The sequence below is a fragment of the Sinohyriopsis cumingii genome, chromosome 8 (genome assembly GCF_028554795.1).
Source record: "Sinohyriopsis cumingii isolate HCF-2022 chromosome 8, ASM2855479v2, whole genome shotgun sequence".
NCBI lineage: Eukaryota > Metazoa > Mollusca > Bivalvia > Unionida > Unionidae > Sinohyriopsis > Sinohyriopsis cumingii.
In genome coordinates, this window is record NC_142968.1 from 15,321,969 (window position 1) to 15,338,271 (window position 16,303).

Consider the following 16,303-nt stretch of genomic DNA (forward strand, 5'->3'; position numbering starts at 1 on the left):
GTAAAATAAGTAGTCATTTTGTGAGCCATGCTTAGTTCCAGTGCAAAAATTGCGTAATTAGAAACATTACCACCAGCATATAAACCGACCTCTCAGATCATGCGTGTTACTGTGAATTTGTCTAATTATCTGCCATTTTATGTTACCGACCTATTTAATATTGTTAAACAAATAAAGACCAGATGATTGCTGTTATATATAAAGTATAGTGTGCTTATTACACATTATAATGCATGTTTATTGCATTTCATAATGCCTGCTAATTACATTTCCTAATGCATGCTTATTACACTTTTATAATGCTTGCTTATGACCCTTTTTAATGCATATACATTTACCCTTTATAATGCATGATTATTACATTTCATAATACATTCTTATTACACTTTATAATGCATGCTTATTACACATTAGAATGCAAGCTTATTGCACTGTATAATGCATGTTTTTGCACTTTATAATACATGCTTATTACACTGTATTTGGCATGCATATTATACTTTGTAATGCATACTTATTACACATTATAATGCATGCTTATTACACATTATAATGCATTCTTATTACACATTTTAATGCATGCTTATTACACTGTAAAATGCATGCTTATTACACTTTATAATGCATGCTTATTACACATTATAATGCATGCTTATTATACTTTATAGTGTGTGCTGATTACACTGTATAATGCATGCTTATTACACTGTAAAATGCATGCTTATTACACTGTATAATGCATGCTTATTACACTTTATAGTGAATACTTTATGCTGTCATAACAATATAAGTATAACAATACTTAATACAACAAAGCATAACATTATCCAATATATCCACACACAATGTGTAAAATCATCACAGGCATGTTAATAATAGCTAATATGGTACTTAATGTCATCATCTGATCTATTAATATCCATGCCCGCACGTGACAAACGTAGGAGCTAATAAAAAGCAGCGGTAAGTTTGGGACCGCAGGACTTAAAGGCGACAGTGATTGCAAACAGCAAGTTCAAACAAAATGATGGGACGGGGGAAAATCTGTGCAGCTATCTTAGTGACCATTCTATTGAAACTCGATAACGGTTTATCGGTCTATCCTTTCCGCCGACCAGGTAAGTCAATTACAAATATTTTATTACTTGTTTGCAAGGCACCTAATAGACGATACGTGTATGCATGTATGTATGTATGTATGTATGTATGTATGTATGTATGTATGTATAAGGTTCAACACATCAACACAATCCTGGCTATATAATGTCAAGTAAATGTTACGCAGATTGTCATATTTGAAAGAGGGCGAAAATTGTGTGCAAACAGTGCCTTCTTTAGTTGCTTTTAACGTCTTGTAGAATGACAACGCTACATCATAGAGTCCTAAGGTGTTATATACCAATACAGGGAAGTATATACATACCTGGTATTCATTTTGGCTTAAGATAGATAGATAGATAGATAGATTATCACTATATGCCAGCCATTTTATTTCTATAGCCTTGGGATACGAAGACAGAACAAGATTCATCATAAGACTATGGTAATATCAATATCTTCGATTCCTTCTCAACAAACACATTGTTTACGAGCTGGCATAGAAACACCTTGTTTTGAAGTTTTATCTAATTACCCATTCATTAGATTTAAATTCTTTCATATTAATATTCGTTGTGATGGCTCTGAGCAGAAATTGAAATAAATTATTGAAAATGACTGTAATAAAACGGCTCATGATGTAACGTCTGCTTTCAATGATTCTATGGTAAAAAAGTTTTAGATTTTCAAAAGAACCGGCCATATTTAATAGATACATACAATACAAATCTTAAAGAAAATTTCCAATCCTTGAACTCATTTAATAGACCCATAATAGGTGAACACAGAATACCTTTTTGGACACTGCATTGATTTGTATTTATTTCCACATGCTAACTATATACGGTTTCGTTAATTTACTAAAAGAATGTCTTTTGAACGTGTTTCATTGCTAGTATTGTTACCCTGTTTCAGCACGTGTTGCATTAGTATTACTGTTATGCTGTTTAAAAAAATGTTTAAAAACTGTTATCGATAAAATGTTTAAAAACGTATTTCATTACTGTTATCGATAACCTATTATAAAACGTGTTTTCATTACCGTTGTTACTAACTTGTTACTAAACGTGTTTCATTACTGTTATCGATAACCTGTTTTGAAATGTGTTTCATTACAGGCGTTGCTATGCAATTTAAAACGTGTTTCATTGTTAGTATTGACAAGTTATGTTAGAACATGCTTCATTTCTGGAATTGACAAAATGTGTTAGAACATATTTCATTGCTAGTATTGACAGGTTGTGTTAGAACATATTTCATTGTTGATATTATTACGCTGTTTGAGAATGTGTTTCATCATTGATATTGTTATACTGATTTAGAACATGTTTCATTACTGATATTGTCACGCTGTTGGAGAACTTGTTTCGTTGATGTTATTGTTACACTGTTTATGACCATGTTTTATTAATGATATTGTTATGCAGTTTGAGCACATGTTTGTTTCATTAGCGGCATTGCTAAGCTGTGTGAAAACATTTGCTTGCTTGTACTGTCACTCTGTTTGAGACTCTGTCTCATCACTGATGTTGTTACTCTGTTTGGTTTTTTGGTTTGGTTTTTTTTAATGTAGTTTTAAAAAAATTCAGTCATATCGCTACGATGTCTGCAGTGTGGCAGTTTATAGTGATGTCTAGCACTGGGGCATTATGCCGCAGACATGTAGCATGATGTCCCACCAAGTCACATTATCCTGACACCAGGCCGACCAGTCCTAACACTAACCTCTTAATTCTGAGCGCCAAGCGAGGCGGCTGTTAGTACCATTTTTGTAAGTCTTTGGGATCGAACCCACGACCTCCCGCATCCGAGGCGGACGCTCTAACCACTAGGCCACCGTAGCGGTTTACTCTTTTGGAGACTCTGTCTCATCACTGATATTGTTACTCTGTTTGAGAACGTGTTGCGTTAGCGATACATTGATTGAGAACATGTTTCTTTGCTTGTATTGTTGCTCTGATTTTGTGTCATAATTGGAAATTTTTACTCGCTGTTCGTGTTTCTTTACTGGTATTGTTACCTTGTCTGAGAACGTGTTTCATTTGGCTGTGTTGTTACGCTTCTTATGTTTCTTGTTAATGTTCTAACTAAATTCAGATATCATCTTATCACAGAAGGCAATGTTTTCTTCAAAGCAGACGAATTTACTTTAAACGGCAGTTTTGTAAGAATAGTGCTGCTTAAAAGTTACAAGTGAGCATTGCATTCGCAATCCAGTTATCGCGGGTTTGATACTGGCCCATAACAGCCTGGGTCGGTTACCTCAGCTTGTCTTTATGGAAAGGCACTTAGCTCAATTGACCTTACGCCAGAAGGTAGATCGCTCCGCCTACCGAACACGTGACTTGACAACGTCTTAACCTCTGACAAACATTCCGTGAAAATGGCGTGCGTGATAACATTAAAAGATATACCAGACGATATTGGTGAGCAATATTTGCCATATGAAACAACATTGAGACAGAGATAGAAAGCGAGAGCATTTATCCATCGCTTGCACATCTCTAAGTTACGTCGGTATGCGGAGAACTCGCCCCCACGTATCTGGAGAAGTCGCCCCAGAGTGGTTGGACAAGTCATCCCAATTGGTTGATAGAAGTCATCCCAAAACTTGTCACCAAATAACCTTTTAATAACACAATTAAGTCATCTTTTACGTGATTCATATATATATATATATATATATATATATATATATATATATATATATATATATATATATATATATACGCGATCGCAAAAGAGATATTAACTAAATTAAAGCAATATCATAGTAATATTTATAAGGGCGAAATAAAGTCTGTATATGATCTAATGAATGACGACAGTATAGTAATTAAAAAGGATAAGTCAAACACTATTATTATTGTAAATCAAGATGATGATGTTAAAGAAGTTGAACGTCAATTAGAAATTAAATAAAAAATTTCAACATGCGTTAATGAGATCGCTAAAAGTAATAATTCCGTATGTGAGGAATTTGATACTTTCCCTCTTAACATACGTACACCTCAATTCTACATATTACCCAAAACTCCTAAAAATCCTGACCATAATTTACCTTTAAAATTTCCAGGACGACCCATTATATCAGGTTGTAATTCATATACTGAAAACCTATCCAAAATTTATTGATAGTGTTTTACAACCTTTAATGAAATCACTTCCTTCAAACATTAAAGATACAACTACTTTCATTAAAAAGTCGAAGTCTATTCCACATCTATCTGATAATTTAAATCCTGGTATCATTAGATATAACATCACTATATACCAACATTCCGCATGTAGATGGTATTGAAGCGTGCAAATATTTTCTTGTTAACAATCATAATAATAGCACACTATCTAGCGAAGATATTTGTAAAATAATAAAAACTTATCTTGGAAAATAATTATTTTCAATTTAATAATACGAATTACGATTTTTAGATGACATTTATGATCTGGAAGCATTCAGCTGAAGAACTGAAAAAAATTATTGATCGCCTAAATCATTTTCACCCAACGATTAAATTTACTTGCATCTAGTACGCATGTTTCATTTTTGGATGTAAATGTAATAACAAATATTGATAACACCATCTCTACAAATATTATTAAAATGCGTCTAATGATTTTAAGAGCAGAGCAAAAGGGACAGATAACTTATTTTTCGTTAAGTACAGAAGCGGAGTTGATCAAATGGAAAGTTGAAAAATTGCAAATTTTATAAATTTAATAAGTTATTAAATTGAAGAAAAACAACAATAAATAAAGCCTTAACCATGTGGCTATATCTCAGAATTACTATATATGATCCTTGGGGCGACTTCTCCAGGCGAAGTGGGGCGACTTCTCCGAACCGTTGCGAAATTAGTAGATATATACAATAGCCGAGTCGATATCGACAGAAGCAGCTTGTCAGAGGAAAATGGCGGACGTAAACAGTGTCTGGAGGTGTGTATAATAGCGCTCGCTGATTGGTCAATCGAGCAGAATGATTAACAACTGGCGATAGGTCAATTTCTTCTGCTCGATATAACCAGTAATGTGTTAAAAGTGACATAAAACGCAACCAAGCAGTCAATCAACGAAACTATTAACTGTACTCTTGTTGTCTGCGCTCGCGTAATACGTAATTAAACTAATTCGTCATTAATCTGTAATGATTTCTTCCTGATGTTTTTAATCAGTGGTATTATAATATTCTAATGATATGTCTTACCCTTACCAGAACACCGACGCTTTGTTCTAGGGAATAAAGACTTCACTATAATTGTTAATGTTCATTATATATTCATTGTGTGTATATAAATCTTAATCAATTTATTTCCGTAACTTAAAATGCTTCTTATATGACATGCAAGGAAAATAATTTCTTCTACAAAGAGAAGCGATGAATCGGTTCATTATAGGCAGAGAGGGCTATGCAAATACTGTAAATTGAAAATGTCAATTAATTTCTCGAGTGATTGATTGGTTGCATTTTAGAAACGTAAGCTTACAAATATGGCATCTGCAAGGCAAAGTTTGTTTTAGATCTATATATAGTATGTGTGACTTATACGTTACTATATAAATAATTGTGATTTATTACTGAAAGTTACGATGCTCAGTCTTATACAGTAATACTTTTTGTATATAATGACACGCAGCCATATTGAAAGATATACAGGGTCCTGTCTAGTTTTGAGTTCCTGCAAAGGAGATGACAAAGGATAGAAAGGGGATTCAATTGAAGTTAATTAAAATAATTTGGATCTTGCTTTTAATAATTCCTCACCCAAGAGTGTGATAGAGCATGCATTGCCAAGCTCTTACAAATATATTGACGTGTTCAACAGCAAAACCGGCAAAATCACAAATTTACATTAAGTATGAACTCCCATTGACATTCGTGTCACGATGATCAGAATGAGGTGGGTGATTATGTTTCTGACGATGTAAAAAAACAAACTTAAATGAATAATAATTTTGAAAATTAACGTTTTACGGAATAAAAAAGGGTGGGACCTATTAGGTTGAAAGGAGACCTACCAACACAACGACAAAAAGATGGATGGATAGATGGATGGATATGTGACCTACGTGGATCTCAAGTGTGAAGAAACTTTCAGGCTTTACAATTATTAAAGTCAATTTTCTTCTACTAAAAACCAACACGTGAATTCTTAGCATTTATGTTTATAAATACATTTTCTTTTAGTTTTATTTATTGTCGCAAAAAATATCAGGTTTATCTAAGTACTAAAACTGTTAAATGAATTATGGGCGGGTCCCATGGCAAACAAAATTAACTAGGGGCGAGTCGCGTGACAAATGAAATTAATTAGGGGGGTTTCGCGTGGGAAACAAAATTAATTAGGGGCGAGACGCGTGCCAAACATAATTAATTCGGAGCAACTCTCGTGGCAAACAAAATTAATTAGGGGCGAATCGCGTGGCAAACACAATTAATTAGGGGCGAGTCGAGTCGCAAGCAAAATTAATTAGGGACGAGTCGCGTGGCAAACAAAATTAATTAGGGTGAGTTGCTTGGCAAACAAAATTAATTAGGGGCGAATCGCATGGCAAACAAAACTATTTAGAGACGAGTCGTGCGGCAAACAAAATTAGAGTAACATCAGTAGCTTACAGCCATTTTATCACCACGCCTTTTTATGGTCAGTCTGCCCCCAAGCTCCAACCACTTCTAACTCCCGTGACCGTCATCCAGGAATCCTAACTCATAATCTGTCCTCCAGGAGTCCCAACTCTTAATTCATCCTAGAGGGGATCTAACTGATAATCCGTCCTCCAGGAGTTCAAACTCATAATCCGTCCTCCAGAAGTGAACAGATCCACAGATGGGGTGGGGTAAGGTTCATAGTTTATCTCATTATATGCTTTCGTGCTGTAGTTTCCCATGTGAAAAACTCGTGTATGATTTTGCCTATTCCACTCGAGTGCACCCAATGACCTGAAACTTACATCTGGGACAGGCAAAAGGATACCAGTTTATTATTTAAAAAAATTGAAATCTCTCAGCCATTATAAATGTACCCTAGTGTTTGATACAGCAATGGAAGAAAAAAATGAAATATATGTTTTTTCGCTGGAAATGGAGATCCTACTATCGGGTCAAAATTTTGAGATCAGGAACATGTCCACGTCTCGTTCCTGTCTCAAAAGTTTGACTCTTGTGTGAGGTTTCCTTATCCAACACGAGTAATGCTATTAATTATTTTAACCACCGACGCTATACGTGTCAGGACACACACACACACACAAACACACACACACACACACACACACACACACACACTCCAGACCTGCCAACCCTGACGAGTCCGTGTGAGCAAGGCAGTTGATTTTATTTCTATAAGTTTTACCAGTTTTCAATAAGGCGTAACAAAATATCCTATACTGCTATTGCAAAGCTGAAAAACGTAATTAAAAGTTCGGTTTTCGAAACATGCAGCGATGATAAACATTATGTTCAACTGAAAGTATGTAAAGTAAGCGTAGACGTTATTTACCACTAGTACAATTGTACAAACTTTAGTCCTAAACCCTATGCAACTCAATGGCTTGTTGCTACCTCTCGACTTGACATAATTCTTAGAAATTCTTCTATTCACATGACGACGTCAGTCATATCTCCCGCCTAGTCCTACATGTAAGGCTTCGACGCTAATATTTATATTTTGGGAGCACTAAAACAAAACTAACATGTACTATGTCTTACATTGTAGGACTGATCTCCTGCCACGAGATATACTCAAACTGGCACGTGATGTCCAATAAACGTAATTGTGTCCTTCCAGCTTTTATTCACAAGAATCTGAATATTGCTTTGTATTCTTCTGTGTTGATTAATAACACTTCAAGAGGCTTATTTTCCTATTCGTATTAAACATGCATCGCTTGCGTCATTTAAAAAAAACAACAACAAATTATATAATTAACAGTTTGATCATGCAGATGCTTCGCATAAACAGATAGGTGTAGTTCAAAGCGTCTAAGATGCTGAAAAAATTTAGTCTGGTTCTCCGACTAATTTCACTGGTTCTATTATGAAACCCGGAACTAATTTATGACCAATTATCCTGATTTTTTGGCAACAATAATTTATCCGTACTTTTTGCTTTTATGCTGCAAGCCCTTATATTAAGGGTAATTTTCGCAAGACTTAGGGCAAAATCGTAAGAGATGGCAGGTCTGACACTCGGTTAGACTGAAAGTTAAATGGCAACTAGATGTCGTTTGCTGATATTTAAAAATAGTGTATTGAATAATTATGAATTATGAAGTTTGAGTTTTATTAATTCCGCGCATTGAATTTGTCAGATAAATAATCTAAATGAATGAGAGTCCATGTAATTTATTCCTTAATTACATTAATTATCGTATGGTGGGATTTTCGAATCTCAATTATAAATGCAAAAAGATTTAAAAATTCCGTACAAATTATACAACATACAGTAATGTATAATGGATCATAATTACAAATGGATTGAGTGCTTCATAACCTTTTTAATTTCTTTCGGAATAATCGACTATTTTTACATCAGAACTCTATAAATAAGCTCGTAGCTAATCAAGCTGCGATTGTCCATATCATATAGCTAACCAAGCTACAATTGTCCATGTCATATAGCTAATCAAGCTACGAGTGTCCATATCATATAGCTAACCAAGCTACGATTGTCAATATCATATAGCTAACCAAGCTACGATTGTCCATGTCATATAGCTAACCAAGCTACGATTGTCAATATCATATAGCTAACCAAGCTACGATTGTCAATATCATATAGCTAACCAAGCTACGATTGTCTATGTCATATAGCTAACCAAGCTACGATTGTCAATATCATATAGCTAACCAAGCTACGATTGTCTATGTCATATAGCTAACCAAGCTACGATTGTCTATGTCATATAGCTAACCAAGCTACGATTGTCAATATCATATAGCTAACCAAGCTACGATTGTCTATGTCATATAGCTAACCAAGCTACGATTGTCTATGTCATATAGCTAATCAAGCTACGAGTGTCCATATCATATAGCTAACCAAGCTACGATTGTCTATGTCATATAGCTAACCAAGCTACGATTGTCTGTCATATAGCTAATCAAGCTACGATTGTCCATATCATATAGCTAACCATGCTACGATTGTCTATGTCATATAGCTAATCAAGCTACGAGTGTCCATATCATATAGCTAACCAAGCTACGATTGTCTATGTCATATAGCTAATCAAGCTACGAGTGTCCATATCATATAGCTAACCAAGCTATGATTGTCAATATCATATAACTAACCAAGCTACGATTGTCCATGTCATATAGCTAATCAAGCTACGATTGTCCATGTCATATAGCTAATCAAGCTACGATTGTCTATATCATAAAGGATTTGTATATTCAAGAACTGAATGCAGAAGTCACAACTTCATCCAAAGGTAGGCATTATGTCCGTTTTTGAAAGAAGACCTGAAGTTTGAATAATTACTTATTACTTCTGAATGAAAACAAATAATTACCTCTACTCAGATTAAGAGCGAATAAGCACAGGCTCCCTAACAGAGACAGAGCGTTAGGAAAATATGCCCTCATCAAGATGTGTCATCTTCATTAGAAAAAACACCAGTGAGAATGAGTACCACCATCTATTATTCTGTCCATCCTTTACAAGATCTCATCTTTTGAAACCAATTTATTCATATTAGATTAAAGATGGTGAAATTTAAGCAACTCCTTTCAACGGGAAATATATCCGCACTGGAAAAATTATAAAATGTTGTGATTATAAGGAAGAAATTTGCATAACAGATACTACAGTAATAGTCACACCAAACGATTTTAGCAACACGATGCTTTTCTATACAGGGTAATTACATGAGTTGATCTTGTTATCAGTCACCAGATTATAATACCAGTCATTTATATATGTAATCAGTCCCTAAGATATGATATTAGTCACTTAGATATGTTATCAGTCACTAAGATATGATATTAGTCACTTAGATATGTTATCAGTCTATAATATATGATATTAGTCACTTAGATATGTAATCAGTCCCTAAGATATGATATTAGTCACTTAGATATGTTATCAGTCCCTAAGATATGATATTAGTCACTTAGATATAGTTTGAATGATACTATGATTCCTATCTGCCAATATATATATATATATATATATATATATATATATATATATATATATATATATATATATATATATATATATATATATATATATATATATATATGATACTATGATTCCTACCTACCAATATATATATATATATCTAAGCATATGCAGAGTTGTGATGGCTGCTGCTCGATAAAAATAATTTTTGTAACCACACTAAGGAAACAGCATCGTAGAATGCCGATGATTTGATAATAACTGACTGTTCTTCAGAATGAATTTGCCTCCTATCTGTGCCAGTAATGTATAGTCCTACAGATCTGTACCAGTAATGTATACTCCGACAGATCTGTACCAGTAATGTATACTCCGACAGATCCACGGCCCCCCCCACCAAAAAAAAGAAAATAAATGTGTATGTGAATAACGAATGCATTGCTGTCAACTCTTGTTTCCAAATACTACATAAAGTTTTAACTACCGCTACTACTATTGTATAAAATAGGTACACCTTTGCATTCCATGTAGAGCCTAGTTTCCGCTTTGACACTAAAGGACATCGCTAAGTTGAAAAGATCAAAAAGACCACTTTAATTTTTCTTTAAATCTCAGGTATGATGTGAGAAAAACACATAATGTATTAATGGTGACGAAATGTGTTTTTAAAATGTCGAATATTTATCACTTTCGAGATGTAAACAGAAAACGTGCATATGCAGTATTTGGAAACAGAACATCTGTATATGCAGTATTTGGAAACAAAATGTGTATATGCAGTATTTGGAAACAAAATGTTTATATGCAGTATTTGGAAACATAAAATATGTATATGCAGTATTTGGAAACAAAATGTGTATATGCAGTATTTGGAAACAAAATGTTTATATGCAGTATTTGGAAACATAAAATGTGTATATGCAGTATTTGGAAACAAAATGTGTATATGCAGTACTTGGAAACAGAAAATGTATATATGCAGTATTTGGAAACAGAAAATATGTATATGCAGTATTTGGAAACAGAAAATCTGTATATGCAGTATTTGGAAACAGAAATAATGTATATGCAGTATTTGGAAACAGAAAATGTTTATATGCAGTATTTGGATATATAAAATTTGTATATGCAGTATTGGGAAACAGAAAATGTGTATATGCAGTATTTGGAAACAGAAAATATGTGTATGCAGTATTTGGAAACAGAAAATGTTTATATTCAGTACATGGATATATAAAATTTGTATATGCAGTATTGGGAAACAGAAAATGTGTATATGCAGTATTTGGAAACAGAAAATATGTATATGCAGTATTTGGAAACAGAAAATGTTTATATGCAGTATTTGGAAACAAAATGTGTATATGCAGTATTTGGAAACAGAAAATGTTTATATGCAGTATTTGGATATATAAAATTTGTATATGCAGTATTGGGAAACATAAAATATGTATATGCAGTATTTGGAAACAGAAAATGTTTATATGCAGTATTTGGAAACAAAATGTGTATATGCAGTATTTGGAAACAGAAAATGTTTATATTCAGTATTTGGATATATAAAATATGTATATGCAGTATTTGGAAACATAAAATGTGTAAACGCAGTATTTGGAAACATATATATATATATATATATATATATATATATATATATATATATATATATATATATATATATATATATATATATATATATATATATATATATATATATATATATATATATATATTTTTTCTTTTTTTTTCTTCCCCCGAGACACACATGCAGATAGAGAGTGGAAGAGAAAAGCGAGTGAGAGAGACAAAGAGAGACATACATACATACATACATACATACATACATACATGCGCTACATATGAATACATTATCTTATGTCTGCCATTATAAATGCTCATTTATTTCAATATCTTGTTCGATAAAGACGACTTCAGTGTATTTAAATGACTTGTCCTGGTCGTTTAACCTATCATCATGCGACTGGATCCTGTCAATTTGGTTTCCTGAACGTTATACTGCACTGACAACAAAGCTCTAAATTAGACACTGACAATTTTTTCTAGATAATTTGGGATGTCTGCTTTTGTAAAAACAACCCTAACTACTTACCTAAAATAATGTCGTGATCATTACGCTATGATATGGATAGGAGGCAAATTGTTAACCAAGTGTACGTTATGAATTTAGGTGCTTTTTTGTTGTGTTGGGAGTTAAGTGCCCTTCCCAAGGACACACTGAGGCAGTCGACCGTGAGCGTCCTGGGCGAGTATTGAACCTGCAAAACACGTTCGACCAACTGAATTATCGCGGCTCCATCAACCTTGGACGTTAAATGACCTGGTAGAGATTTGCTATTATTTGTAGTAAATAATTGGAAAAAAATAATTCTTTACACAGCAACTCTCGAGTGAAATAAACTGATAAAATCTACGAAAAAATATTAGAGACCTGGAAAAATCATTACCGATTTGTGACCAGCCGTAAATTGACACCGCAGTCTTTACGTTGCCTAACACCAATGTGGTCTCACGAACTGTGTCATACTTGACCATCTTTTTTAGATAAAAAGCAGCCCAAGAAACTGCACATCAGTCTATATTTAAAGTAATTTTGGAATTTCTTTGACATTTAAATTGTCATATTTTCAAACTACACTATATTCTTTGAATAAACATGCCGTTAATATTTATAACACAGGTAACCTACATGAAATTTATAACACAGTTTACTTATATGATATTTGTAACACAGGTCATCTATATGATATATATCACAACCACTGAGCCACAAGGTTAAGATAAAATGCTGAATCAAATTTGTTATGACTTCCGATTTAGTCTCAGCATTCCCCAGATGACTGGCAGAAACCAGGATGGAAAAAAGGCTAAATATAACTAGCTCATGCTGATTGGTTTCCAGACTACTTCCAAGATGGCGCTCTCATTTATCTAGGATGTCTCTGCACACGGAAGTTGAATTGTGCAACTCTTTTGCACAAACGTCTGATTTAGTCCTTACCTAGATCTTGAAGGAACATGGAAAGATTAATGGGAAATACGAGAATTTAACGACTCTAGCCAGCTGATCCACGACTATTATTTTTAACCCATCATCTTCCTTTGTTACACATTAAAATTCATTCGACTAACCAGATATGCCCCGGCATGAAGTCTTTTCTTGCCAGCACAAGTCTTGAAAACATTAGCAAATAGTTTGGAGTTGCACAAGTCCTGCGTACCGTAAATGAGCTTGCCATATTGCATTTGGAAGAATGCGTTCCGTGTTGATGTTCCAGTTTAGCAATATTCCGGTTACGTAGCGATTGAGTTGTAACGAAACTTGTGCCCTTACCTTCGGTCTTGTACTATCCTTTTCTGGACGAGAACAACGGGATATTTACCCTGATTAGCGTCATGAGTTCGATTCTTGATATGAATGTATTATTAGACTTTAACCAGTTAGATCATATATTTCGTTTTTATATGTTCCAGTGCGTTTGAAATGGATGGGTGATTGGATGAAAAGTTGAGGGTTGGCGGTGGTCTGAGTCGTAAAACCAAAGAGAAGTAAGAAAGCCTACCTTTGTCCCAAGCGGGGGGGGGGGGGGAAACAACATTTTTTGATTAGTTGAGAACTGATTAATCGATCGATTAACCAATCGATAGGCCGATCGATACGCCGATTGTTTTGAAGCTGTAAATAAAAGATATGTTAGTCGAAGAAAAAGTAGAAGCTTTCCGTGTGTGAGAAACGGCGGAGATAGTAACATCCTTTAACATCAGCAGTATCGTTGTTTTTACACATTCATTTCCATTTTCTATTACAGCTTGCTTGGTGCCCTTCTCAACTTGCACAAAGAACCAAGTTGGAAACTATCAGTCATGCATGGGATGTGACCATTTTATCCAGTGCACGTCGTTTGGTAAGATGTACATGCAGAAATGCCCCCCAGGGACCTTTTGGGACGACAGCCTTAGAGTCTGCACGTACAACTCCTATACATGTCCACTGCCGGGATGTGCAATTTGTGCAACCGGAATGCCTGATGGTCCTCACCAGGCATGCGCACACTTGGGTTGTAACAAATTTGTTATGTGCTTCCTTGGTCGTACTTACATTATGGAATGTCCAAAGGAACTTGAATGGGACGAGCGTGTACCCGGTTGTGTCAAGCATTCGACAACATGTGAGGCAACCAAGCATCGTTTATCAGCACAGTTCAAATAGTGAAATGTGTTCCTGTGTAGAACATTTGTGTTTGCTCACTGACTTGCAGTTTTTAAATACACAGAAAAAAAAAATTGTGACATTTTTTAACAAAGAATTTGAATTAAACGCAGTTTTATCCTTAAGTCATTTTATACCATGTCAGTGATGAGAAATTATCTTATTCAAAGTCTCTACAAAGTTAACAGCATCTGAATGACTTTGATGGAAGAAAAGGGTGTTTCCTACAGTTAACAGCATCTGAATGACTTTGATGGAAGAAAAGGGTGTTTCCTACAGTTAACGATAATTGTGTGCAGCAGAGCCGCGTAAACGTCTTTTTTTTCTTCTTTCTATTTTAACAGTAAAAATTTTATCAAATATTGGAACACGGGCGTTCAAATCACGCGCCAGCTCTCCTTTCACATTGTAGTTCAAACAACTGATGGCGAAGTCACCTAACTGTTACTTTACAGGGAGGGAATTCGTGTTTAACTTTTCCGAATGAGGCGCCTAAAGGTCGTGACGTCGGAGTTTTTCACTTTTTGGGGGTAAAAATAATGCTCTTTACAAGTAGATCTCTCAAAACTCAAAATGTACTAACAATCTATTATGCAAATTTCAAAGGCACTTATAATTTCTAATTAAAGAGCATCCACAGGTGATGACCAAACCTTTTAAAGAGTTGATTCTCTCTTTCTGTCTCTGTCTCTGTCTGTCTGTCTGTCTGTCTCTCTCTCTCTCTCTCTCTCACACACACACACACACACACACACACAGAGTGTTCAGTTAGAAAATCTTGCGTGTGACTGAAAAGACTGAGTGCGTACCGACCGAGTCAACACTTTGTTATTGAAATGTCACCCAAAGAATACTGTACGCGAGAATAGATTTATCATATTTAATTTAGACTGCAGTTGCAGCGGTCCTTTCTCTACAATGACGTTGGTTCAGAACGTGAAGACTTTGCCTAAATACTTAGGAGGAAAAAGACAGAATGGTTTACTTACACTCATATTGAGATGCCATAGTAATCTGGATTTTTTTCTCTGTTTTATTTTTAAATATTTGTTTTCAATTTCTTTTGCGAGAACCAATACAGGATTCAGTCTACGTGCATATGTGTTAGTTCCCAAAGATATAGAATAAGGTTGTATGATTCAAGGTGCAAACAAGCTTTAGGACAGCTGCATGTTCTGCAAGAGTATGAGCTGTAAACATGACAAGGAAGAGTTTGATCAGACTAAACTTTGCTATAATGTGAAACTCTATTTAAAACCAATTTAATATATCACAGTGTATCACCATGTATGTATGTATGTATCGATATATATATATATATATATATATATATATATATATATATATATATATATATATATATATATATATATATATATATTATTTGTAAAATGAGCTAACATGTAACTATAATTCAAAGTCCGAACGAGCTAAGGAGGATGGACGCACGGACGCATGCACTCACAGACAAATACGAGAACACCTGGCTCTTCGGTGCGGAATTGGAAGCACATGTTTCAAACACACGTAGATCCAAGAAATGCCTCGGCTCGTCTGGTTTTCTCTGCACAAAAGGTGTCATCCAGGATGCATCTATACTGATTAATATAGGCTTGATCACGAGCACTCGGAAGTTTAAATTTATTGGATTTTTAATACCATGGTGTTTGTATAAGTTTAATATGGGAACTGAAATAGCACCGTGAATCCTATAGTGCTTTGCTGAAGGAAGCGCTAAGGTAGCCGACTCGGACTAATAAAACAGTAGGATCAGAATTCCCACCCATTCGGTTAAGTTTCCGGTATGTTAAACACTGAGCCACCGTCGCACCTCCATAAAAACCGAATA

General features: G+C 34.5%; 1 protein-coding gene across 1 annotated transcript; it reads left to right on the forward strand.

The window, feature by feature from the left end:
• The first annotated feature begins 969 nt into the window (after positions 1 to 969).
• Positions 970 to 15,115, forward strand: LOC149793029 (uncharacterized). The gene is made up of 2 exons (XM_089966268.1): positions 970 to 1,118; positions 14,054 to 15,115. The coding sequence occupies exons 1-2, from the start codon at positions 1,025 to 1,027 to the stop codon at positions 14,452 to 14,454; spliced, it is 495 nt and encodes a 164-aa protein (XP_089822394.1). The 5' UTR covers positions 970 to 1,024; the 3' UTR covers positions 14,455 to 15,115.
• The last annotated feature ends 1,188 nt before the right edge of the window (positions 15,116 to 16,303 follow it).